The sequence below is a fragment of the Strigops habroptila genome, chromosome 4 (genome assembly GCF_004027225.2).
Source record: "Strigops habroptila isolate Jane chromosome 4, bStrHab1.2.pri, whole genome shotgun sequence".
NCBI lineage: Eukaryota > Metazoa > Chordata > Aves > Psittaciformes > Psittacidae > Strigops > Strigops habroptila.
In genome coordinates, this window is record NC_046358.1 from 22,306,666 (window position 1) to 22,332,830 (window position 26,165).

A 26,165-nucleotide genomic window follows, 5' to 3' on the forward strand; every position below is an offset into this window, starting at 1 on the left:
CCCCATCTGAATATTAGGGTACCACTTTATAATACTTAATCCACCTGTGAGCTACTACCTACAAGAGTATTTTCACTCCCTGCACGTTCCCACCACCATCATACAGCTTTGCTGACATCATCAGTTCACTGAGCCTACAGATTTTTCTTTGGTGGTTTTGTTTCCTTGCTCCCTCCTGGGAGGAACAGGTCTGTCCTGCTCATCACTAGGTCTTGGGGTAGGAAAAGAGATTATCCCCTCTGCTGGCACCCTGCAATTATGATCAAGTCTGCTCTAAAATGAAACTACACACCAAATGGAACATCACCATGTGTCATAGCTGGTAGCAGCCAACACCATGCAAAACATGATTCAGACAGAAGCCATCTCTAGGGTGTGACCAGAAGCTATGAGCCGGATCTGCAAGGCTGCATTTGCAGACTTTCAGCACAGGGCAAATGATTATTCTGGTGAATGATGCTGACCTACACCAGCAACCTACACCAGCTAAGAACCAGGCTCAAAGGATCAGTAGAGGGTGCTGCCCACCCTGCAGAGAACACGCCAGAGCAACGGTTAAGGAGCCACAGCATTCCACACAGCAGCTGAGCACAGCTTCTCATTAACCCCTCTGCAAACAGGAATTCTGCTCAGAAAGGCAAAGCCAACTCAACCACCTGCCCAGAGAACTCACCCAAGGTACAAGCACCCACCTCCCACTGCAACAGGCAACTAGCAGGAAGGCACTATTTGGTAAGTCTTGTTTCCCAGTCCATGGGTGACACTGGTGAATGACTTCACTTTCTGGCTATCACCAATGCCCAAACAGCTGATACACACAGACAGAACACCCAGGGCTGAAACTATGCCTCCTACTAGATGGTGTTTTTAACCCTTCCCTTCCCTGTTGAGCTTGACACCACCCCTCAAGTTCTAGCCTTTTGCTTTAAGAAAGCTCCACAGGTTCTAGTCTCCACATGAACTAAATGCTGCCCAGTTTTCCACAGCAGTACCAGGCAAAAGTCAGCAGCTCCATCTGTACTACACTGGGTTTTTTCGATAGGATCTCAACATTCCAGCCTCGCAGGCAGGTGCCTGTAATGGTATGCTCAGAATTGCTACAGAGAGAGGCATGTGCCTGCACCACAAGAGGAGCCTTCCTGGGAGGTCACACAGGGATTATTAATCCATCTTCCGGGTTCTCAACAAGCATGAAAATTGACAATTACTTTTGAAATTGAAGGAGAAAGGAGAGCAAATTTTCTTTAAAAGAAGTCAGGAATAAAGCTGTATTTAAATTAAAAACCATTGTTCTGTACTTCTGCAGTGACCACCAATTAAACTAAAGGAACACTTTCAAATGCTTCATGGCTTCACCCCATCTAAGGCCATTTGCCACATCTGCTAGTGCCAAGTGACGGTTTCACACCAGGGTCACCTACAACACAACTGCACTTTCACAGACTGACACCCCTGCTGTACTCACCAACTTCAAGTCACCATCACTATTGTAACTAGCAAACACAATCTTCTTCATCCAACTGTATGTCAAACAGCCTGGCCAGAAAACACAGCTCCCTGCATACTGAAGCCTCCATCTCTCAAAACTTCTAATGCCAAACCTCACAACAATGAAAAAACCCAGTGTCACCCTTACCACCCCCGGTTTTCCAGAGCAGGTGGTGCGAAGGGCAAATAACACCCTCCGCAAACCCACATACTGACCCACATTCCTGAGCCAACCCCTGCTGCTCACTCACCATGTCACACCAGTTTCCCCATTTAGATGGGCTCAGTCTGCCTTTTTGCGGTTTCTAAAGGACTCTGCTACCTCATGCTGCCATTTATGTTCTACAAGACTCACTTCCAGAGTTCGGCAGGTCAGCTTCAGGGACTCTTGTGCTCAAAGCACCAGATCATGCCCTTCCCCTCCCCACCCCAAATGAGGCTGCCACAGGAACTGTCAAAAACCTCAGAGAAAAAACCAACAACTCATGTAGTAAAAACCTGTGGAAATCCTTGTTAAAAAACCCAAACAAAAACAAACCCTGCAAAGATCAGAATCCAGAGAGAGTTGGCTTCTGTTTAAGGAGCTGGCCCTTGTAGCTCTGTACATTACCCAACACCTGCTTCTTGCCCAGGTTTCAAATCTCAACATTTGCAACAGCCTCAAGCTAAGGCTATTTTTATTTTTTGTCTCATTCAAGAGATTGTCTTGACGTTTATCATTTCCCCCCCAACTTTGCACATCTCACCAAGTTGTGCAAATACTTACTTGGAAGAGAAATAAGGGCGTTCAGAGTCACAAATGAAGATTGACCAAAACCAAATCCTTTATTTCCACAACGGTATAAATGTGCTCCAAGTATGTGTCCAACACAAGTTAGAAAAACAAAATAGAACATGCCAGTTGCAAACTAGATCAGTCCACTGACGTGCTGACTCCTTGGTATTAGGCTTAGTTACACATGACCAGTCACAGTAAAAAGATACATTTTAGAGTACAAAGAGTAGCAGGATGTTAAGCCATTTCAGCTTGTGAACATACAAGTCACACTTCTGGCAGAAAACGCAGAGAAGTTTGCATTACTATGCTGGAAGCTATGCTGCATCACTTCAAATGGCATCAATATCAATATCGTCATCTTTATTGTTTGCAGGCTTCACAGTTTCAACTTTAGGTACACTGGCAGTTGTAGAGTACACCACCTGTGGAGACAAGACACTTTTACTACGGCACGTACTGACATGAGCACTAATTTTAACATGAGGAGCTGCAACACCCGCCTGTACAACAGCCCTCCTGTCTATTGCCATGAGCTGTTTAACACACTCCGAAATGCACTGCACAGCACCTTCCAGCACAAGAATGAATACTGTGTAGGAAACCCAAGTTCAAGCAAGCTGAAAACAACAACTAGTCTGTCTTTGGAAGGCAGAGGCATACATGTGTATCTGTAGGAAGCAGGATCTCATGCCCAGGAACAAGAGTAAGTACTACTGGGAGAAAACATCCTACATACAAAAAGAACTCCCAGCCCCAATCAGCTGGAGCACAGCTAAAAGCTGTTACCAGGGCCTGAACTGTGAGGAAGACAGTCACTTGTTCTTAATCAGCTGTTCTAACAAACACTGACAAAGCATTAGAAACAAGGCGTTCTTTCAGTTAAACATGCAGTAAGCCCAGGAACAAGACAAAAAGAGAGCAGTGCAACCTTGGAGCAGTTTGCAGTAAGCGAGCCTTTCCTACCTCTATGTTTTCATCTTCATCCTCTTCTTCATTACCGGAAGATTCTTCTTCAGCTTCCTTTAGCCATTTAATAAATGGTTCTGCTTTGACACGGATTTCTTTGGCAAGCTCCTTTGCAACATATTTCTTTGAGGCCTGAAAGACAGAGGACAGGCTCTGCCTGAAGACTGAAGGAATTTACATCAGGTCATACCCACATACAGCAAGAGCCTAACTTAGAACTGTAAACTCAGTCCACTGCCTTGAGCAGCCAGTTCTGAAAAGGTTTCTCCCAGACAATAACTTACCTCAGATTAGCTGTTTGAAGACATCTGCACAAGCTATTACACATAAAGGAGAAACCAGATGCAATATGCTACAGTCAGGTATTTAGCTGGTATAGTATGTGAGATACTACCCCTTACCTTTTCTGCCCAGCCAAGGATGACTTCTTCTTCCAGAAGATCTGCATCATACATTTCCTTCAAAATATGTGGTATTTTAGAAATAAGCTGAGCCTGATGCATGGCTACCACACACTCAAAGCCATGGAGAAGGTACCTCTGAGCTTTCTTGTTGTTGTGGCAGAACTAGAATTACAATAAAAACAAGTGATGTCATTAGCCTTTTTCCCCCCCCTCTCCAGTCACAGCTGTGGCTTCTGCTCATCTCAACGACATAACATTTACAGCAGCCCTGCTATCCCTCTCAGCAGTTCTCCCCAGCTTAAGGGGTGGCTTAGAACTAAGCAACTACAAAAAACCTTTGTCCCTACAGTACCAAATAATCCAGACAAGCCAAGCTGCTGCTACCAAAACCTCAACCCAACAGCTGTTACCCTGGGTGCACAAGGAAGGAGTGCTTACACGAAGGAAGTGACGCCTGTATTTCCTTATCTGTTCCCGAATCTTTTCGTCAAAAAGGACTTCAGTGAGAACCAGCGGGCCCATGGCCTTCACATCCAGTCTCTCTGCTTCTGCTACAATGTCTTTGTCAGAAGTATCAATGACACCTTCTTCCTTCTTTTTCTGCAAGACAGGAACACTTTAAATCTACTGAGGTAGCTTTAAATGCTCTGCATCAATACTCCACTGCACTGCTTCCTCCTTCATCAGTGGTGGAGCCAGTACTTTGGTAGAAGCTTATGCAGCTTGCTTGCAGTCTCCTTACTAACATCTTATGCACCTACAGCTGTGCTGCTACGCTAAGTAAACCACGCAAGACTATTCACCTTCACAAAATCGAACAGTATGTTGACTCTTTCCTCCACTGTTCTTTCCAGGTCTTCACTAAGTGTGAGGTTCTTTGCATGGTCACTGATTTCATCCATTCTACGCCTCTGGGCTTCTTCTGTTGTGTCTTCACCCCAGTCATCATCATCCTCCTCCTCCTAAAAAAATAATTATCAAACCATGAGATTCATATAACATTACAACAAGCTTAGTAATAGCTGAGGAGCATTTTTAAACAAGTATTTATTTTTTCCTAGGGAAAGTGCTACACTACAGTTTTCAAATGGAAGCTAGACATGAGTTTGTAGCCATCTGCAGGGTTACCTCAAGCAGTTCTACCATTATCTAACACACTCATTAGATGCTCCTGTTCAGGGAGCCGGATTGTTAAAGGATATGCAGCTTTCACTTGACAAGCAGCACAAAGGTTGTTTCTGAAAAGTTGATAAAGCTGCTACAGAGGAAACACAAAGATACTTCTATTCCAGCAGCGAAGTTCTGGATACAATAAGAACTTCTAGATGAGTGCTGCTCCCTGCTAGTCAGCATTGCACCAAAGTTCTATATCAGAGCAAGACACCACACACCTTTATCTCCCTGCTTTCCCTCCTACTTACCACAACCTGTGGAGGAGTTATCTCCTCTGGTGGTGGTGGTGGAAGCGTCTCATTGCTGGACACAGAGCCATTTTCTTTATCCTTGCCTTTTCTATTCTTCTTCTCCTTTTCTTTCTTTCCTGTACCAGTGTCGCCACTTTCTGCAAGTCAATTTTAATGTTTTATTCTATGAATTAGAGAAAGCAAACAAGTCCCTGCACTACCACACCTCTACCAAATCTCCAAGTAAGTTCAGCAGCAAGTTATATATAGTACTCATACCCACATACACTCCGGGCAGCTGTGTGTCTACTGGGAAACCCAGTTTCAGTGAGTCTTGTTTATCATCAAGACATAAGGTTGTCTAAGTCTATATAACAGGTGACCTCACATAGCAGAGACCCCTGGAATAGGTTAGACTCTTCTATTCTAGCAAGCTTAAATTGCAGCAGGCAACTAGATGCTTGCTACAGAGTGTTGCTTGCACAGTTCAAGAACATTGCAGTAAGCATTCACTTTTGCTTCCTACTTAACTCTGACATTAAGGCAAAACTGCCATGTGCTCCTGTTGACTAGCTCTCCTCCTCCTCAGATCTGTTCTGCATAGGCAAACCCAACTCCTCACAAATACTCCTACTTGGGAAGGCTACAGGATCACAAGGGAAGACACTGCTCATGCTGAAACTATGAGCATAGATACTTCATCCTGACCTAAACATACTCTAGGAGCATACTGGTATTTTTAGATTTGAATTACACATAAGCAATTTGGTTTTTTGCTTCATTAGCAGCACTCACACTGAAGAGGTTCCCTTTACCCCCAACAAATAAGGATACACACTTACCAGGTGGGTTTTTGAGAATGAACGTGCAGAGTTTATGGTTTGTGTCAAGCATGCCTCGATAGCCACAGGCTTTGCAAGAGTTACCTATAGTTTGTTTCTTAGGATTGACATGCTGCAAGAAAGAACATCTTCCAGTTAACACACCACTTACAGAACAATTATGATTTAAAGCCTAAATCTGATTTCAACACCAGAGGTTTTAAACTCGCTCTGTTGGAAGTGACACGAAGTATGTGAAATAGCCATTTAGCTGGGAAGTTTTGAACTGCTATAAATGTAAGACTTTTACAAAGGGGGCATAGATACTCAAGTCAGCTATCAACTTCACTTCCATAAACATCTAACAGAGCATTTCCACAGTGCTATCACTAATACAGACAGAGCACTCACCAGATCAGTTTCAGGATTCTCACACTCAGGACAGAGAACAAATTTTTTTATGAATCCATCCAACATGTCTTGCAGCTTATTCGCCTCATGAGATCCATTGACAATGTAACGGTCATTCTTAACATCAAACTGGGTCTGTGCTCCCAGCTCACAACCAAAAAATTTGGTAGGATCTGTAAAGAAAGTATAGTTAATCAAGCACTGCCCTTCCATTTTCACTGTGCTTTTTAAACATCAAGTACATAGTTTCTTTCTGCTCATTATTTCATCCTGAGATGACCACATTTATTTCTTATGAGTCGTGGAAGAATGGTATTAATGCTTTAACAGCCACCAAGCACTGCCACTTCAAACATAAAGAATGAAAAAAATATGCGGTGTCACTCCAAGCTACTTACACGTTGGAGGCCGATTAAGCGCCTTTGCAACGTCAACCATGTTGACTATAACAGTCTTTATTCCATTTCCTTTGCCCTCCACCTGTAAGGGGACAAAAAAAATAAAGGTGTTGTAAGTGACTGCAGCAGCCAAACCCAGCACCTATGCCCCAATTCACTACATTGAAATACTACTTTGAAGTGTGTCTTCTTAGCAGAGCTAATGTATGCTTAGTCTGGACAGAAAGGAGCAAGCATCCTCGCTGCCCTCTGACTGGCTGAACATCATCATTACCTCACGCCTACCTCTCCTCTACCAAGGGACAGTGTGAAACACTACCTACTTACCACTAACAGTGAGTTACCTTGGCAATCAGACGGGGCATTTTGTAGCGATAGAACTGATCTGAAACACTGCGGTTGACGTTGACAGACATTTTGCCTTATTAGTAGCTTTATCAATAAGATGAAGAGATCTTTGATTGCAGTTTTTTGGTATCTTCTGTCTGGAGAAGACGGGATGACATAAACGACTGCAAGAGTTCTCGGTCTCTGACATGAAAAAATTTTCGCCACTGAGGCTGTAAGGTTCTTGCTTGTATGCTATGTTTCCCCAATACAGGTACCAGTGGCTGCGCAACAGCTCTGCAAGTGTTAACAAACAGAAAAGAAATGTTTTCCTTAATACGCACCAACCTGATATTGCTAGAGAGCTATGTAAGGGACTACATTTAGGGTGAAAACTAGAGAGAAAAAATACATTATTTATGCTATGGCTGTCTTCAATTTGTGGAACTGAAAACAGCAGCCTTGAATTACACTGCTAAGAACTTGTCCTCACCTACAACAGAGCTTTCCACCCTTTCCTTTCTTACTACTCAAAAAGCACTGAAAAGCTAAAGACTATTTTCTGTACAATTAACTCCTGAAGGAGTGCTGCAATCAATAAGGAAGGGAAAGGAACACTGCTTGGTTTATTACAGAGACCAACAGCTCTTGCACCAAAAGGGTCATGTGATACATTTCAGGCTGCAAGGCATAAGGAAAACACAAGAAACATCTGGAAAACTGTTCCAAATTCCACATCATAGCATGAATCACATAAACCAGTCTATCAGAATGTTGATAAATACAGTAAGATGAAGGAGCAGCATCTGTAACCCAACAAAGTTTTTACATGGCTTTTTTTTTTTTTTTTTTTTAAAGTGGAAAAGAGTTGAAAATTAGGTAATTCTCCCTCTCACTCATGGATTCTCATAGCAGCTTCTGCTGAGTTTTGACTTAACAATAAGCCTGATAAAGTCTGACATAAGTTGTCTCACTGCAGAAAGCCTAGCAATGCAGAGGTACAGAGCAGTGCAGCAGCTTTTCCAGTTGATTTCTTAGGGAAAGGAAGGAGGGGGAGGAAGGGGAAGGAGAATGAATCCTATTATTAAAGTTGCCTTAAGCAGTATTCACATTTTTAAATTAACATGTGTCTCTATAATCAGATCCAAGAGCACTTAAGCCACAACTGGTTGACTACACAGGCAACTCTGACCCCAGCATGGCTATTCTGACACATCATCGTGTTATCATTAATGACAGAAGCGCTGACACATTAAAACAGCCTTCTTGGTATTTACACATAAGAGCACATCTATTGGCACCACGTGATCCAAGCGCCTCTGGTCAGATTTACAGCTTCTTGTACACAAGAAGCAAGCAGATTTGTACGTGCCTGGTGTTCTACGTTAGTCCAGATGCATTTTTGCCCTTCCTCAGCAAAAAGTACACTGCAAGCTTCCTTTCAAGCACGAGGTTTCCTTTCCCAAGATGTCTAAAAAGAGCCACCATATAACCAGACCACGTGCTTGCAATAAGCATGAAGGAAGCAGGTATCTCGGTGACCAAGCATGAGCTTTCAGAAAGAACATGCCGTTTCCCCTCCTTCCAGATTACAGCTTTTGTCTGTTGTCGACTAAAGCTCCCTCTCCTGGTCCCTAGGACACCTCATCCCAAGCACCACCCCCCCATATGCTACGCACAGAGGAAAAAGCGGGAAAGCAGACAGACTCCTTGCTTCAAAGCACCATTTCCCCGCCCCATTCTGCCCTGTGATGAGTCATAAATGCAGCAATTAAGCACTGAGTCAGCCCTGGAAGAGCTGGGGGAAGTCACCCCCAGCCACACATGCGCTCTCCAGCGGCAGAGGGGGACGCTCCGCGGCTGCCCCCCCCAATCCCCGGGGCTAACCCTTGGCAGAGCAGCACCCCTCCTTCCCCCCCCGCGCCGCGCGTCTAACTGCGCCACAGCCCCCCCCGCGCCCCCTCCCCGCCCGCCCACAGCGCGGGGAGGTGCGGCCCGGCCGCCGCCATCTTGTCTCATCGCATGGCGGGGGGGGGGGGGGGGAGAGGTGGGGCGGGCGGGAGGAGGAAAATAATTTAAAGAAATGTAAAAAATCCCAACAAAAAAATCCAGCCAACGGGTGCAACTGAAACTTTGGGGCTTTCAGATTTCTCGCTTCACCCCCCCCACTTTCTCTTCCCCTCCCAGCAAGGTCCCGGACCATTCGCTGCAAACAGTCTCTCCCACCAGCCACCGTTTAACCGACAACCCGACGCCCCAGACTAACCTAAGGCACCCACCCGGCCCCCCTTTCCCAGCACCCAAATCCTCCTCACAATCCTAGCCACCCTACTCCGCCCTAAGCCCAGCGCCGATACTTACCGTTTTCGTCCAATAAAGACATAAACCCAACGCTGCTCGCCCCGGGCTGCGACGAAGCCGAGTGTGCGAGGAGAACGAGGCCGTTGGGGCGCTTATATCCAGACGAAGAGGGAGGCGGAGGCGGACGCCGCAGCCTCCGGGTCCCGGCGTCCTGAGGCGGGCGGTATCAGCAGGGACAGCAATGCCGGGCAATCTGCGGGCAAGACACAATCAGGGGCATCGTTAGTGGCGGCACCTGTGAGGAGAGGGAGGAGGAGGAGGGGGGATAAGAGGGAAGGGGGGAGGGAGAGGCTGCGGGCAGCGCGCAGCTCAGGCAGAAGGGGGCGGCTGATGGGACCCCAGCAATGGCTGCCCCGTACTCACCTCTAGAATGTTCTCGCTCTGACTGAACAACGCCAAAGCTGGGATCAATCAGCCAGCGGCGCGCCCCGCCCCCCAGCCCCACCATTGACTCACTGCTCGCCTTGGGGCGAAACTATTGGCTGAGGCCTCGCCGTCCCCTCCACCCACTGGCGGCGACCGCTATCAATCAGGACGCCCCTGGCTTCGCCTCCCTCCCCCTCTGCCCTCCCCCCGGCAGTGCCCCAAAGGACATCGCGTCTACAGCGGCCGAGTCTCGCGAGAGAGCGCGGGGCGGGGGGAGGGGCGGCGGTGGCTGAGTCAGTGCGGCCGGGGCCGGGTGCGGGGCAGTTCGTATCGCGCTTCACCTGTTCGCATTCCGCTTCCATCTATCCCTGCGGCCGGCCCGACCCCACTGCGGTCAGCGCCGCTTCGCCCCTGCGGCACGGCGGGGCCCCGCCGCTTCCCCGCAGGGCCGCTGTCCTTCCTGGGGAGGCGAGCAGGGCGCCCCGCGGTCTCGAGGGGCCCTCCCGTGCGGGCCGGGCCCGAGTCCCGCTCCCTGCCTCGCTTACAGCACGCAGGCGGCGCGGAGTAAGCCGGGGAGCTCATCAGCCCGCGGCCGGCCGGGGCTGGGGCGAGGCGTAGGAAGCCGCGCTCCTGATGGAGGCAGAGCCTGCAGTGCTGTAGGGATGCAAGTCCGAGTGGGTTTCACCTCGGAAGAGGTCGGCAATGACTGAATGCGGGACATCGGAGCGACTGCATTAAGAATAATTAAAATCAATTACGTTGGTGAATAAGCTGCGTTCTTCCTGTACAGCCTGATTTCAGGGTGCAGAAAAGAGCCTATTAATGGAAATTTAGTTTCATAAAGACTCAGCTTCGGGTAGCTCTGGGTGCTTGGGTTACTGTGTGAAGGATGATGCAATCACCATGTGTATATCCTCTCTATTCTTAATGTAACATGTTGCCAGCCCTCTTTTGCTAAATTGGGACCCTGGATGAAATACATATTTGGATTTACATTCAATTAAAAAGCAGAAAAATTTGCTCCTTTTTTCCCTTTGCTCTATTCTTTCCCATCTTATTCCGTCTTAACTCTTCCAGTATCACAGGAGTTATGTATTTTGGACATTTTAGAGTGCGAATACTGTTCAAGTGGCAAAGAACTTTTTCTGACTTCATCAATTGAGTGATGAGCCAACTGTCTTACCCCTATAAGCACTCCCCAACAGGAACTCCTCAATTCCTATCACTGTGTCTTACTGAATAATGTAAAGCTTGATGGCTGTGTGGGTGTATAGAGGAAAAGAGAGGGAAGGAAGAGAAAACTAGTAGTGAAATGAAATAATGTCATACATTTGAAATCTCTTCCTGCCTGAAGTTAGTTTTGAAACAGGTTTCCCGGCTGACTTTGTTAATGTGATGTGGTCAAAGGAAGCACCCCTCCTCTTGAACCTTTAAGTACATCTTGAACATTTCTGGTGTGACATGCAAAAGTACTGCATTCAGATATGAAGGTGACTGATAAATGAGGTTTTCTAGAAATCATAAAAGCTGAGCTATCATTATGAACACTTACTGTGACAAGTGACAATAAAAATCTTGTTCTCTCAGCTGGAGCAACCAGAGGTAAATGTGCACGTCTCGGTGCTGTCTAACAAGGCCCTCCTGTGTGAGGACTGCTGCCCCAGTTATAGTCTCTTTCCAGCCTATGGAACAGCAAGTCTTTGTGGCCAGGACACCATCCTCTAAAACATCATGTGACTCTGTCTTGGACTCCACTGTCTGCATTTGAAAAAGTTAAAAATTCTGCAGTATATGTTAAATGTCTCTGTCATAAATACATGGCAACGCTTTGTAAAACATGAGAAAGAGGGTTAGGGCAAAATAAGGACCCTTCTCCAAAATATGTGAGGCTTTGGCATTTACCATGAGGGGAAAAAAGTCATAAAAATGTGGGAGGCAAGAAAAGCACCGCAGGAACTCCTTTCCTCTGAAAATCCACAGCATGTATGGCTTGCTAAATGCCTTCTGTGGCTTTAGTTCCATGCTACAGCACCTATGAGGTTAATAAATCACAAGTGTTAAAGCATACTGCTGCCAACAGCACTTTATTGAGCAGCAAAAGGGAAATGAGACCCTGGATTTGCTGCTGTTCGACATAATGAGTAACTATATAGTATATGTAGTTTATGTAGTATATAAATCGACATCATTAAGTTAAAGAGTTACCTTTTAAGGTAGTGTTCCTTCTGCAAAAAAGCCGGTCCCATCCAGATGAAATTGTATGATATTTTCCTGGTTTATACAAAACAAACTAAAATCGTGGATTATTGTCTTCTTGGTGCCTATTTGTTGATTTTTTCTCACCAGAATAGTTAATATTAAATGTTGGATCCCAAATAGTTTCACTAATTCTTAATATTTATAGTTTGTTCATTTTAGTGTTTTGTGGCTTGGACAAGGCAGAAAAATATTTCCTCTCCTCCCACTTTAAAATGTCATGGTTTCACAAATCCTGAAGTTCATCGTTCACATTGTTTGTGTGACCTTCAAAATACAGACTGCTTGTGTGCTTTGCATTTCATTGGTAAGAGCTAAGCAGGTTTTAGATATACTTTTGTAGTTAAGGCATTTTGAATGGCATTAGCAAGTCACATTTTGGAAGTGGTTTCGTGTCTGAGAATAGGAAGTTTTCCCCGGTGGACCTTAGGGCACGTTTCCTTATCACAGGAATACTTTATTATCATTAGTTCAGCCTTGAACAATTCAAGTTTGTTCTATGTTGCCTTGGTCAGTTTTTATTAAAAATAACAAAGAGTCAATGCCTGTGATAATGCAGGAGAACAAGAATTTTATTGAAAGTCTTAATATATGTCTATATTTAAGATGTAAATCTTCAAAACTGGGCATTGTAGTTACGTGTGTTTATATTCTCTGATAGACAACTTTGTGTCCTGTCTGTGATTTATTCTTCAGCAAGCTTGTTGTCTATTAGTGATGTGGTTGACTATAAACATGACCCTATTTCAATACCCACTTGATAACCTTGCCCTTGAAGAATGTTTTTTCTCTGCTGTAAGCTGTACATGTTATCTCCCAGTGCCTGGTTCAGAGCTGTTGTTTTGTCCGGTGCAGGCAGGGACCTTTAGCATCTGAGTAACTGATTCTCATTGTGCCATCTTCACGCTTTGGCTGTAATTTCAGTAATTTAAGAAGGTAGAAGGAGGGCCAAGGTCATGGACAGTTGCACCGAACCCTGACTAGCAATAGCCTTTCTTCTTGCTATCTTGGCAATGTGTAAAGAAAGCTTAATTATTTACATGCCAAGTTTGAGTATGCGACCTTTGGGAAGCATGAGTCCAAAATCCATCAGGATTGACACTAGACACTGATCAGTAGCAAGAGCAGAGGTTAATTCTGGGTTTGCTGTTCAGGAACTCCACGTTCACTGCTGTCTGCCAGTATTCATTTTGGGGAGACTCACCTGGTCAAATGCCTTACTTTCCATGCTCTGTAACATTATGGTTCTTGTTGGCTAGTATTATTAGTTCAGGAGTTAGTAAACAGGGAAAAAAGGAGAGCAAGTGCATGATGTTAGATACACATATGGGCATTATTTATGGTAGTTATTTTTGTGGCTTCTATTACTGTGCAGAAATGCTAAAATCTCCCAGCTATTGTTTGGGTGTGAGTGCCCTGAAAGGGCTCAGTGTTCAGCTGGCAGCACGAGGCAGGCCCTGCCCCAAATCTGTTGTTATCATCCTAGTAGACAAGGTGAGGCTCCCTCCTACCCTCCCTCCTGCTCTCCAGTGTGTGTCTGCCTATGTAAGGGAGGCGCCTCAGCAAGGAGAAGCAACCAGCTTTCTCTGCAGAACCTAAACTAGCGTTTGATTGCTGTAAATGCTAAGGGAAAAGGATGCTTTTTCTGTATCCCAGGGTTCCCTGTTGGGATGCAGTATGGGAGATGAGTAGAGGCTGGCTGGGTTGGGGAGCAGTGCTGAGGGGGTGCTGGGCCTGGCTTTCCAGTTAGTGCTGCTTAGTGTGGGAGCTTCTGGATGTGTGTTTGCTGGAATACCCTTTTCAAATCATAGGAGTAATGTATATTTTCTTACACCAACTGGTATATCTGGAAGGACGAGCAAGCTTTCTGAGCAGTTGAGTAATGCCTGACCACATGGGCTGAGAGAAGGGCTAAAGGTTGTGTGAATCGCTGAATTTTAAGCAGTGCATATATTCAGCAGTGCATTAGAAAAGGTGGTGTTTGGGCTATCAGGCTGCATGTACTCAATGGCCATTTGAGTGGTCTCGCTGTGTCTGCTAGTATACCATGGATTTTCATCATGGTGTTTATTTTTTTAACATGAACGCATCGATTTGCTTTGTGTGTATTTTTCTGTGCTGGTAATTTTTCAATAGTGTACCTTTACATTTGGCATTGTGCTTGGCTGGTTCTTTGTGGGAGGAGTCTGTTGGGAGTTTTGCAGGCAGTTGTTGTTTGGATGAAAAGACAAAACATCCTTTTGAGCAAATAAAACCAAGCTGTCTGTGATTAAAGAGGCACATAAACAAGGCAAACTCACAGAAACAAATGAAGAGTGCAGATGGGGTGGAAGTTCAGTCGGGAGGCTAAGTCAGCACATCACAGTTTGGACCACATTTCACATCCCCTGTGAAAGAGGGATGCCCCCAGCTTGGAGAGCTGTCTTTTCTCTGTGTGTCTCAGCAGTATGTGGAAGTGTTGGTGGCAGGAATTGAAGAAGCCAGGTTTCCTCAGTTTGTCCAGGTAGCAGTTTTGGCTTTGGGCCTAACTGGCAACCACTAGCATTATCCAGCAGTTGCATGCTTGTGGTTGGCGAATCTGCCTGCTACATTTGTATGGCTGCTGAAAGAAGTGGATGTAGAAGATAAGGAGTCCCTGGAGCATATAGCTTCCAGCTGAGAACATGCTGTCAAAGCTGCCTGCCTGTTCATTATGCCCATTAGCAACCACTGCATTTACATTTCCCTGCTACTTGTCACAGCCAGGCTTCAGACATCAAAATCTGTCTGCTTGTGCCTTAAGTTAAATCTCTTTTCCAGTATCGTTTTAGTGACTTAAGCTTTGATTTCCATTTCATTAAAAAAATTGCTCAGGTCCTCAGCAGCTATCATGTGCTTTTCCAGCACCTTCACGTATACGTATGTTCTCTCTCATCCATTTTCTTTGGCCTCTGATAATGCTGTGAGTATCAGTATTGATTTCCCAGCAGATGTTAACTCTAAGTAGTAAAAAAGGTAGAAATGAGTGCTTAGTTACCTATTGGCTTTCTACTTTTCCTAAGAGGAAGGTGTGGTAGCCCCTGGTTTTGAAAGCCTGTCTCCAGAACCTCCACCAAGGCTAGGGAGACCTTGGAGATCTTAAATGCTCTCAAAGTCCTTCTCCTGTGGGCAGAACCAGTGTGGCTGCAGAGCTGGTTTCTAGGTGCCCGCACTGCTGGTTACAGCATGTTTTGCTCTTCTGTCGTGCTCATTTTAGTATGGAGGAGTTTCTTTGCTTTAGAATAATATGAGAGCATTGCTGTGAGAGCTGGGGTCTGGAGGCAGTACTGAGGCCCAGCTAGGGATTACATTTGTGCTTCTGCTGGCAGCTCTAGTAGATGAAAAGGTATCCCTGATGCTTGTGCTGAAAGCAAAGGAAAAGTCTGTTTTGAAGTCAAAGGAAGATCTTCATATTCTCCAGAACGAAACCTTCGAAGGTGCTGCTTGTCCTGGAGGGCAGAACCATACATTTAGAAACAGACAGCTACACATACAGCAGGAAAAGTTTTGTTTCCAAAGTCTGATTTTATACCCGCTACAGAGTTGCCTCTCTTGAAACACTAAAGGTATTTTGCAGGGCACTATAGGTTTTGTAGTGGATAATGTGAATTTGTATGTTGTAATTCATAATTTGCTGCTTGTTTCATATGTTCTGCCTTGAGCTTGAGTACAGCTGGTGCAGGCCTCAATAAAAATACAGGGATTACCTTTTGTAATGAAGCAAATAATACATGACAGAAGTGCAGTGCCAAAGTCTTTGAATGCTCTGGTGGTTTGCAGCTCAAATATTTATGTTACTAAAGCAAATTATTTGCCAAACAGAAAAAAAAAAAAAAAAAAGAGTGGTACTTAAAATAAGAAAATAGAGGCAGAAACTTTGTTCTATGGTTTGCACATGCCAAGTGTTAAGTATGCTTAGCATGTTACATAGACTAGTAGCAATATTAAAATAGCTGATAACACGCATGGTTTCCAAGAGTGGTGTAATCAGTTAAGTGTGGTTTTGGCCTATGGGGGTTCTGTCATGGCTAATAAGAGCTGACTCAAAGCACTAATAGTGACTCACTCTACCCATCTACCCATGCCTCATGTACCTGTCAGTCAGTGTATTTGGAATTATCCAGGCGGTTCAGGAACAGGTAGATGGGGCTGAAGAGACAGGCAGGTGCATACATACACATAGATACATACACCACGATCGCATGAATCTTGCTTGTTTAAGAAACAAGGCTAAAAATACCCTCAAATGTGAATCCAGGTCAAACATAGTGTTGACTGTAGCCTAGCATGGTTTTATAATGTAGATTTTTTCTTTTTGAGATCAACCCAGGAGACACACTGAAGGCAGAAATTTCTCACAAGGATAGTACCACCTTGAACTGCTTTTAAAATCAGTGTTTGAAAGGCCTTAAGATACACAGTTGGGTCAGTGAATGCTCAAATGCATAATGGAGGCTGAATTTTGCCTTGAAGTGCAAGGATCTTTAAGAACAAATCTTGTCTGCATTGATTGGTTTTGAGCCTTTTACCTGAGATAGTTTTGGGAAACAAGCTTTCCTGAAACAGGCATTTTCACAGAGTTGAAGGGATCTAAAATAAATGCTAATAACATGATTTGTGGCTATGACACTCATCTAGGAAACTATGGTACCAACCACTGGATTACATTAGGTGGTAGCTGTGAACATTTTGACAATGTGAGTCTTTCAGAACTTGATTTTAGGATTCCAAAGTCATTGTGTGCATTTAAGTGAGATGACTGGTATAAAGCATTATTCGGCCCTTGGGAGTCTAATTTATACTGACTTCACTCATGTCCTTAACATGCCTTTTTGTTAAGTTAAGCCTTATTTGCACAAATACTTTTAAGCACAGTAACATTTTTGCTTCAGTGCCTGATGTAGACATGGGGCATCTGAATAAGCTGTAACTTACGGCTGTGCAGTTCTCCATGGATTTTGTATGTGGTATGTCTTCTCTGCACTAAAGTTCACAAAGTAGGACTTTTAAAGCTGCTCACAACCACACCAGCCTCTGAAAGACGAGATACTCGAGAAGAGTTACACTGGCTGTTTTCAGTGTTGTTTTGCTGTACCTCCCCACAGTTTGTTTTTAACCATTCTCATGAATGATTTACTGTTCCCTTTCTATCATGTTACTCTTTCACTGTTGTCTCCAGCAGGCAAAAAACTTTCAAAGGGTTCTTTAGGGTTTAGTATATTGTTTGTCCTAGATATTGGGCATGACTTATTCAGGAATGTGTAATAAATACACAGGTCCTCTTATTTCTGATTGTTTACACAGTGGACAGATTAATGGATGACTAGGTGATGGATGAATTCTCTGTTCTAGATGAAATTAGGGAGAGCGTGTGCATGCAGGTGGGATCTCGAAAGTCGTAAGCAAATGCTTGGGAGCTCATTCAAGTCCATGGAGATGCACCATTTTACACCAGTGGATAATGTGCCAGTTTAACTTGGAGACTTTACTTCTGGGATGTCTTTCTTGGTAGTACCTTTGTGCACTTATCCCTGATGATGCCATATGGATATAATACTTTTGTCTTCAAAGATGTATGCTTATAAATGGTTGGTTTTAATTTGTAGATATCCAGTTCTTTTAATTAGTAGCAGCTACTGTGGCTAAAGAAGGGACTTGTTTTCCCTGCTTTTTTTTTTTTGCTGGTGCACTAAGACAAGGAGTGCTGCAACAAGGGGTTTTGATAGTTTAGTCTATCTGCTGCGAGGGTAAGTCTCTGTGTGAGTCTGCGTGCTCTGGAAGATGTTTACTAGTACATGTTTGATAAAACTTCTTTTCATTTTACAAGTAACGATTTGGGAATCTCAGCGCCACTGCTGCTCCCAGAGAGACTTGTGGTGAATAGCTGAGTCATACAGATGCAGCCTGAAATGTCTCCCCTCGCAGATGTGAGGGTGTCCCATTGCTTCCTCTGCAGAAAGTCCTGAGCTACTGTGTTCTGCACCCTGCAAAACGTTTGGGTGGGCAGGAGGGTGAACAACTTGGCCCCGCACCTTGTCCAGCAGCGCGCTAATTCTGGTGCACGGGGAGGCGTATGCTGTGACGTGTGCAGGCAGATCACTCACAGCTTACTCAATCCCTGGAGCAGCAGGGAAGTGGGCAAAGCAGCGGTGGGCTGCCAAGTCACAGCCTGCTAGCTGGGTTGCTTGAGAGTCAGCACAAACCTCCTTATCCCCTGCTATGGAGTAAACCGCTCAGTAATGTCTCTTCTTTCCCTAGCAAAGGTCTTAAAGAGGCAGTTCCGTAACTTCCTTCATGTTGTGGCAGATTTGGCTGGTTTTGCCTGTTTACTTACCGTGCTCCAGGTCTGCAAACAGGGTTGTGTTTGGCATCGTGATTCCAACCTATGTATTTCTGCTGGGAGATCTTTCGAAGACATGGTCAGTGTTGGAGAGGTTTGTCTCCCTACATCTGTGGACTCTGCACAGGGCTGTTGCACAAGAGGCTGTGCAACATATTTTTCCAAACATATTCTTCCAAAAACCTGCTAATGAGAATGAGTGAATCAAAGGGGAGTTATTAGTCATGGGTTTCCCATGGCAGTTTCTTTCATGGAGCACTGACTAATGGCTGCTTCCCAATGAATAAATAAAATTATTAGATAAAATGAAGTAAAATTCTTAAGCCTTTACTCAGGACCAGCTAAGCTTTAGCCATTTTCTCTGACCACTTTTGAAAGCTTGGCATGCATCACTTGCATGGGAGAGCTGTGCCAGAACTGTGAAAAGCCCCGTATGTCTTCACTCTTGCTCTTACCTACTTACACTAAAGGTGTTTAAAGCTTTTTAGAGGGTCTGTCATTGTGCACAGACCATGCTAAGGCACTGAGGACAGGCAGGATTGTGTTCTTAAATCCTGCTTTGAAAATCTCTTCATAATATGTGCTTAGAAGAAACACCTGGTTTATTTATTTTATTTGTCCTTTGGCTGTGGCAGGATGCCCAGTCATGGGCTGGAATCAAGCTGGCCAAGTACCAACACAGAGCAATTTGCAGCTCCATTTAAGTGACTTCAGTTCATTTTGGCCATATCTCTGCAGCATTTGCCAGAGCCAGTCATCTGTGCTTCAGCTGATCAGGGTGCAGACTGAACTCTGGCTTGCCTGGCTGAGCTTGCCAAGAAAAGCATTAGCTAAGCAGAAACAGCTTGTAGCTGAGGGCAAAGGTGAGCGTGCATTAAGTATCCACATCTTGATACAGAAAGGATGTAGCTACACTCAAAACAGGGGAAAGGGGACTGGGCAGACAGACAGCCGCCTGAGGTGACCCAGAAGTGCAATGCCACACTGCTTACCAAGAAAGGCCTCTTTGTCTCCCTGCATTATGCCTGCCTGTTGTGACTGAGATGCAGAACAAATGCAAGGAACCCACCTATATGGCCTTGACAACATTTTTCTGTTTTGTGACGTTGCTTTGTTGTGCTCAGAAAGGCCTTGAATGTGTTGGACCATTGTATCTATATCAGCCCCAGCCAAGCAGAGATGTTTGTGCATCTGGCTATGCAGTTGCCTTTTCCCTAATGTGCAGGCTAGGGGGTAGAGAAGAGTAGCTGAGCGCTGAAGCGCCTTTCTAACAAGAGAATTCACTGCTGAATCACATCTGGGAGACAGAAAAAAGGAGGCTGAAGTTCTTCCTCTGTGTCTAGGGAGGACTGGGGAGCAGAGGTAGGGAGGAGACCTTTAACTATCACCTACTCCTTCAGCACTGGCTGGCCTGTCTGCCTGATCCCATGTCATACAGCATGACAACATTTGTATTGCTCCCTTGTTCCCGTTTAGATTAGAGCTTGACCAGTGTGACCTGCATTTCCAGACCTCATTTTGAACCTAGCTAATGCAAGCTTTGCTCTGGCAGAAGCCCTGCTGTGTCTGTGAGTATCCCTTAAAGAGACAGGGATACAGTTTTACAAGGAATGCCCTTGTCAGAGTTCTTGGACTTCACTTGCATATGCACAATTCTTTCTTGTTCTGACAAGGCTTTACCACTTTGATAAATTCAGTCTATAACATCCCCCCTGCCATAGGCTATAGATAACGTGATAAAATGGACTTGACTTCCAGTTACGACTGGTTTTCTTTTCAGACTGTCTTTCATATCTACTTCTGCACTGGCGAAATGGTCTGTGGACTGTGGGCCTTGAAGTCATAAGGCTGAACATGAGAGATATCAGTTCTGTGTTTCACTGAACTTTGGCAGCATTGAAAAGATTGGATTTACAGCTTGACCTCCATATTTACCACACGCCTGTTTGGCAAAATAGTTTTCTTGAATGGCATGCCCCAGTTCTGGATTTGGTTCAGTGCTGTTTGGTGGGGCTGTTTTGTTGGAAGAGGTAGCTTCCTCCTCCTGTAGCAGGGAGGATCTAGCCAGGAGACACCTTGGGTGCTGGCATGGGGTAGTCCTGGCTGCTGCTAGGGAGAGGCAATTCTAGCAGCAAAGAATGTCTAGAATATAATGCTTATTTCTTTTAGTTGCTCCTGCTTTGGTGTCCAGCAGAGACAACCTCTGAGCCCATTGGCATGACAGTAGCTTTGGTCACTTTTGGAAATTTGGGACTATGTGGGCTCAAAACTGCACCCTTTGCACAGGAGGGCTGAGATAAGCCCCATGTCTGAGCTCCAGCCCTGTGTCTTATTTGAATGTTTTCAATTTCCCATTAACTGTGGAGCTTTAAAAGTTAAACAGCAAGCCTCTTCAGACCCTCTTCTTTCTTTGTTGCTTTCATGTTTGTTCTCATTCCAACTCCCTAAGGGGAAAACCAAATGCCATTTGCAGTTCACTGCTGTGTATTACATTTATTGCCTCAGTCTTCTCTCTCTCAGAGCATGAACCCAGCTGACCAACTTCTTATCAGTTTGACAGGCTGTGACTGTTGTCCTGGTGACCAGCATAGTTGCACTATCATCGTGTACAGAAGGCAGCAAAAGAGATGCCTCAACCTGTGGGTGTAGCTGTGTGTGCACGTGATATGCCAGTAAGTCATGAAGATAAGATCCAAGTCTTGGTCTATCTATGTGAAAGATGAAGCAAAAACAAAATGGAAAAGCATGCAAAGTTAATAGCTATAAAAGAAGAAATGGGAGTGTGTGTAGGAGTTGCAAATGCTCAGTCTTCTCAGCGTCTGATCTGTGTACCTGTAATTTAGTGCATTTGTATTTGAGGATGCTTGCCCACCAGCCTGCTGTCTTTTTGCCTTCCTGCCTTTTTCTACCCACTCCATTTCTTCCATTTCCTACGTAGGTTTATGGACATGAGAAAAAATACCGTTAGTAACACTTCTGAGTCACGTTTCCCATCCAGACACACCATGCTTAACCCATTCATATGACATATACACATTCCTGTACAACATCAACTCTAACTCACTGATTTCTCACACAAATCAATCAGACTGATTTTGTGGTGCCCTGTCACAGATTATCTGCTAGGTGCTAACAGAATGCCCTGCTATGAACAGCATACGATCCAAGTGGAAGACAAGGAAGAACAGATGGAAAGAGATGGTAAGGGAGCACAAAGAAACAGTGAGACATCATTACTCAGCACATAGGCAACGATGTCAGCACACCAGCTGCCTAACACTTGGGACAGCTTTTGCAGGCTATGCAGCATGTTCTTGTTTCAGCGTTGGCTGGTTCGCTTAGATATTGTCAGCTTTCAGCCATTGCAGACAATGTGGGATGGGTAACCTAGATAAAACCAGATCCTGGCTAGTCCAAGCTATATGTTAGTTAGGGGATAAGAACATACTTGGGTCTTCCACCTGTGAAAGGTTTGTAATAAGCCTGCCAGTTTCTGTGTTGAGCAGGGACAGCTCTAACCTTCTGGGGTCCAAGCTGGTGTGCCCTGTGTTATGTGTGCAAGTGGCATGGTCATGTAGCCATGGTTGCTGTGGGGAGGAAGTGTCCAGGTAATCCCCAACCTAGCTAAACTTCTGTAGCTAATTGAGAGTTGTATATGGCTGATTTACTGTAAAAGCTGGCCTTTCTGAACACTTATTACCAGGCATAGCTCCACAGACATCAACGGAGTCTTGCACTAGACTCAAAATCGTGGCAAAGTATGTCTGATCTGCTGCCTGGCTTGTTTTGCTTATAGATCTATGCCCTTAGCATTGCTCTTGCCTGTGTTTGCTTATCTCCAACCTCCAGAGGCCTTGCAGGAGATAGGATGCTCTGCTGGACCTGCCCACCCTCTGCTCGTCTGTGTATCTCCAAACAGCCTGTGTAGGGGGGAATTCTGTGGGAAGTCTTGGGAGGGGGAGCTGATGCAGCAGATCTGTCTCCCGGGGCAGTCTCTAAGGTGATGATGCTTCAGGGCAGGCTGTGTTTTCAGTGGTGGTCAGTAGAGAGAACTGATACACTTCTGAACAACTTGAGCCAGCCCCCATGCCAGGGCTCCCGGTGGGAGATGCCACATCTCCTGGCTGATGGATCAGGGCACTGCTGACTAATGGAGAGGTTTAAGAATGTTGTAGAATGGATCTTCTGTCATATAAAATTCATGGTGCTAGCAGGCCATCATAAATAAAACATTACCCTCCCTGAAAAAGACACAAAGTCTTCATGCGTGTAAAGAATAAAAATCTAACAAGGGATGTTTAAAGAGTGAGGGAATTCAGGACTGTCGTGTGTGTGCCTGGCTGTTGTGACCCTGAATCTCTCACAGCAGCTTTGCACTGGAATGACGCATGCATGTTGCCTGTGAGGAAACAGCAGTGAGGGGAACATCACTTCAGATAGAGGAGGAGAGGAGTCGTGTGTTCTGGTTAGCAGAAACAGGGGAGTTGCATTTCTTACCTCTGCAACAGCTTCAGCTTCTGGGGTGGCTCCGTGAGCTTCAGTGACACAGAGCATGGAGCTGGTGGGCAACAGAGCAGACCGCGCCCGCTCTCTTGTTACGGGACAGCTGATAACCTGGCTCTCATTACACTTCTCCTTCTGCTTTTTATTTGCCTGCCTGCTTGTGCCTGTTGTTGTGCACTCATTAGTAGTTCTTCTGTTACCGAGATCAGACTGTTTTCCTTGGGCCTTTCATAACTCTCCCAGGTGTTGCGTATACTGAAATTTCTAAGGGACTTGTGAAAGTCCCATGTCCCTTGAGCTAGTAGGGCATGATTATGTGGCCCTTCCTTTGTAACCTGAGTTCTTCCTCTTATGGGAAGCCTGATAAATGAAGAAGATGTTGTTTGTTGTTCTTACAAAAGGCTCTTGAGATAAATGGGAATCTGGCACCGAGAACTAACTGTGTAATTTCGGGAGGGTGACTGAAATGGCTGGAAACCAATTTTTGCTACTAATGAGTGTGGTGAATAATTGCTGCCTTTGGTTCTTTTTTAAGGCAGCATTAACTTGCTGGTTTTAACAATAAGATAAAGAACGCATGTCTCAGTGACTGATAAAGTACGTTTTGTTTTTATATGAATTGGTCCAAAAAAAGTATATTTACAGAAAATACAGTGCAACATCACATATAATGTATTGCAGGTGATAGGTAGCAGAAGTGACCCATGTGAGAGTCTTGTGAGGAATGGGGAAAAAATGGAAAGTTGGGGTTATAAGAAGTTGTCTTCATGATGTTTATCTCAAATGCTGGTTTTCCTAGAAGCAATGTTAAAATCATGTGGCACTGCAGCATTAGATGACCGCACAGTGATGCATGGCTAACTCTCAGGCCATGCCAGCAAGTTTGCAGGATGCTTCCCATGTTCCTAAAACACCCCTGAGCATCCCTGCGTATAATTCTCACTCACCGCCCCTGAAGCACAGAGCTTAGTTCCCATGCTGTGCCACCTGGAAGAGGGCCTACCCCTTCCCCATTCATTTGTGCTGTTTCTGTTTGCAGGAAGGTCTGCAGTTGCCTGTGGTGCGTGGAGGCCGTAGTTTGTGTAGCGTTACCTACAGTGCATTCCTAATGCTCTGTGGCAGCATGGTCTTTGCTGGAGAAAGAAACGCTGTTTGTAGTTTGGAAGCTGAGTTGGCTCTGGTCCTGTTGTCTCTGTCTCTGCCTATGTTGTTTCTTTAGAAGTTCTTTTTTTCTTTTTTAGTTTCTTTTCTTTTTAGTTCTTTTTTCTTTTTTCTTTTTACCACCTTTTTCTAGGTGGTACAAGCAGTTAACTCAGGGAGGAGGGCTGCCTGGGATGGGAGCTTCAGGGCTTGAGATCAATTACAAACAACAGATGAAAACAGCTTTTCTGAATTTGAGTGTATGCAGCGTGTTGGTGGATTGCCAGGGAGGCAATTGGAACCTCAAAAGGCCCTAGTTCCTGGGTTAGCATTTCCTGGGCAGAGGCAGGAAGGGTGTCAGTGAGCACCAGACCCTCCCAGCCAGCTCAACCCCTTTCCTTTCCCCTGTCGCAGGACCAGCATGTGCCCGTGCTCTCATCCTCTCTGTTGCCCATCTCTCATCCACCAGATCTGCAAGATCTGATGTTGCTTGCGAAGCAGCCAGTTTTGAAGCCAAGAGCCAGCAGTGCCTCCCAGCTGTGCAGAAGCCCTGGGCTAGTGGTGGTGTCCTGGGAGGTGGGCATGCAGGATTTCCACACAGGGCTTCCCTCCTGCCGAGGTGACTTGCCCCAGCAACTGGGGCCCTTGTCAGATGTGCAGCCCATAAAGTGGCTCATTAGCCATCCAGCTGACCCTGCAGATCATATACATGTGAATTGTTTCATGTGAGTGGAAAGTCAGAAGACCTGTGGGCCTGGAGACTAGTTTCTGGCATTTTTTGTGGTGGTTAATTTTTGGAAATTTAACCTGCGGTTCATCTGCTCTGAAATACATACATCGGCATCTGAGCTACTCACTCTGAATTTCTTCTGTTGTTGATGGAGAGAATTAGGCAGTGCTGGTATGCTGTTTGACTGGCCTGTTTTCGATGTCTGCTTCTGCTTGAAAGGAAGGGCACTGCCTATGCCTGTGTCTTTTTTGTCTGTTTATAAAAGCAGTCTGGATTATCAGCAGAGATGTACACTTCTTCGCAATGGCCATGCAAAGTTAGTAAAAGTATTCACATCCCCAGAACTTGAATCACCTGTTAACTCACACACTTGGCAAAGTCTCCGGGTTCTCCAGACAGGCCAGATGAAAACTAGGCAGGTAAAGACCTGTACACGGAGGGTCCCTGCTAGGTTCCAGCCATAGGGGCCCTTTTCTCTTTGAGGGGATCCATCCTGGCTTGGTTGTCTGATGGCTATCCATCAGGGTTGTGACCTCTAACCTGCTGGATGAAAAGCTAGTACAGGATTTTGTTGCCTCAAGTTGTTTTGTTTGTGGCAAGAAGGGAAGAAGAGGTCTCAGAAAATAAACTTGAATCTCGGTGGAAGATTTCTGTTGCTGAACTTGGCTCTCCTGCGGACTTTTGCCAAGACTTTGGTTTTACTCTTTCGGGAGTTCTGAAGAAATACATGCAGTGTTTTCTATCATCCTTCAAACTCTGCTTAATTCCCCACCTCTCATACTCTCCTCACATCTTTTCTGCCCCATATCCTTGTCCTTTGTTACCAGGTCACTGTCTTGCTTTTCATACCCTCTCTGTGCTCCTGTGTGGTTTGGTTTGCTCACTGCTGCATGTGGTTTGTTTTGTTGACTGCCAAGGCATGCAACCTGCAAGGTCTCTTGATTGAGTCTGACTTTGCCTTTTAAAAAGAGGCCTGAGATCTCAGTCACCCACCCAAAAACCTAAAAAAACAAACCACCCCAAACAAGACAGACAGGAAAATATACAGTGGATCTTTCTGTGCTCTCATAAATAAAAGTCAGACAATCACATGGTTTTCTAAAAATAACACCCAGAGCGAGTGTTCGGTAGGAATAATACTGACCTAGTTTGCATGTTGCCCACATGCGAAAAATAAGTTGGTGAGGAAAACCCAACTGCGTGATCTGGTATTTGCATCTGCTGAACCAGATCTGAATTGAGAGGTGGTTATTTAGATCTCATATTCTCCTCTCGGTGGCCCCTCTGGAGGTTTTAGAGAAGAGGAGAAGGGGGGGTGCTCTCTGGCAGCATGGCCTCAGCAGTCACTTGCCTTCTGGTTGGGCTGGACATGTGGGTTGCGCCTGTGTGGTGCAGTCAGTGAGGGTCTGCGTGAGCAGAAGTCTCTTCTGTAGACTTAGTCCATGTCTGGAGAAA

At 45.2% G+C, this 26,165-nt stretch overlaps 2 protein-coding genes and 1 non-coding gene across 9 annotated transcripts in view; 1 reads left to right on the plus strand and 2 right to left on the minus strand.

Moving 5' to 3' along the window:
• Window positions 1-2,288: 2,288 nt before the first annotated feature.
• EIF5 (eukaryotic translation initiation factor 5) lies at window positions 2,289-25,565 on the minus strand. 3 transcript variants are annotated; one of them, XM_030484658.1, is made up of 12 exons: window positions 9,721-9,950; window positions 9,358-9,550; window positions 7,014-7,293; window positions 6,670-6,751; window positions 6,272-6,444; window positions 5,882-5,993; window positions 5,058-5,197; window positions 4,440-4,598; window positions 4,075-4,236; window positions 3,634-3,798; window positions 3,230-3,364; window positions 2,289-2,688 (listed from the first exon to the last, which is right to left on the minus strand). In XM_030484658.1, exons 3-12 carry the CDS (start codon window positions 7,083-7,085, stop codon window positions 2,596-2,598), a joined length of 1,293 nt encoding a protein of 430 aa, XP_030340518.1. In that variant the 5' UTR covers window positions 7,086-7,293; window positions 9,358-9,550; window positions 9,721-9,950; the 3' UTR covers window positions 2,289-2,595. The 3 variants fall into 3 exon arrangements, with proteins under 3 accessions (XP_030340518.1, XP_030340519.1, XP_030340520.1); XM_030484659.1 differs by having other exon boundaries at window positions 9,358-9,592; window positions 9,721-9,739; XM_030484660.1 differs by lacking the exons at window positions 6,670-6,751; window positions 7,014-7,293; window positions 9,358-9,550; window positions 9,721-9,950 and adding exons at window positions 10,499-10,501; window positions 25,560-25,565 and having other exon boundaries at window positions 6,272-6,489.
• LOC115607773 lies at window positions 5,396-5,519 on the minus strand. The gene has a single exon (XR_003991339.1). It is a non-coding gene; the product is annotated as a small nucleolar RNA SNORA28 (small nucleolar RNA).
• Window positions 17,824-26,165, plus strand: part of LOC115607398 (exocyst complex component 3-like protein 2) — a 41,566-nt gene continuing 33,224 nt past the window's right edge. For 2 of the 5 annotated variants that reach the window (XM_030484656.1, XM_030484654.1), the window contains exon 1: window positions 20,192-22,095. In XM_030484656.1, the coding sequence (XP_030340516.1) occupies window position 22,095 (1 nt within the window). In that variant the 5' untranslated portion in view covers window positions 20,192-22,094. Of the gene's footprint in view, window positions 17,895-20,191; window positions 22,096-26,165 lie in introns of those variants that run through there. The other 3 variants (XM_030484649.1, XM_030484657.1, XM_030484653.1) reach the window with 2 other exon arrangements.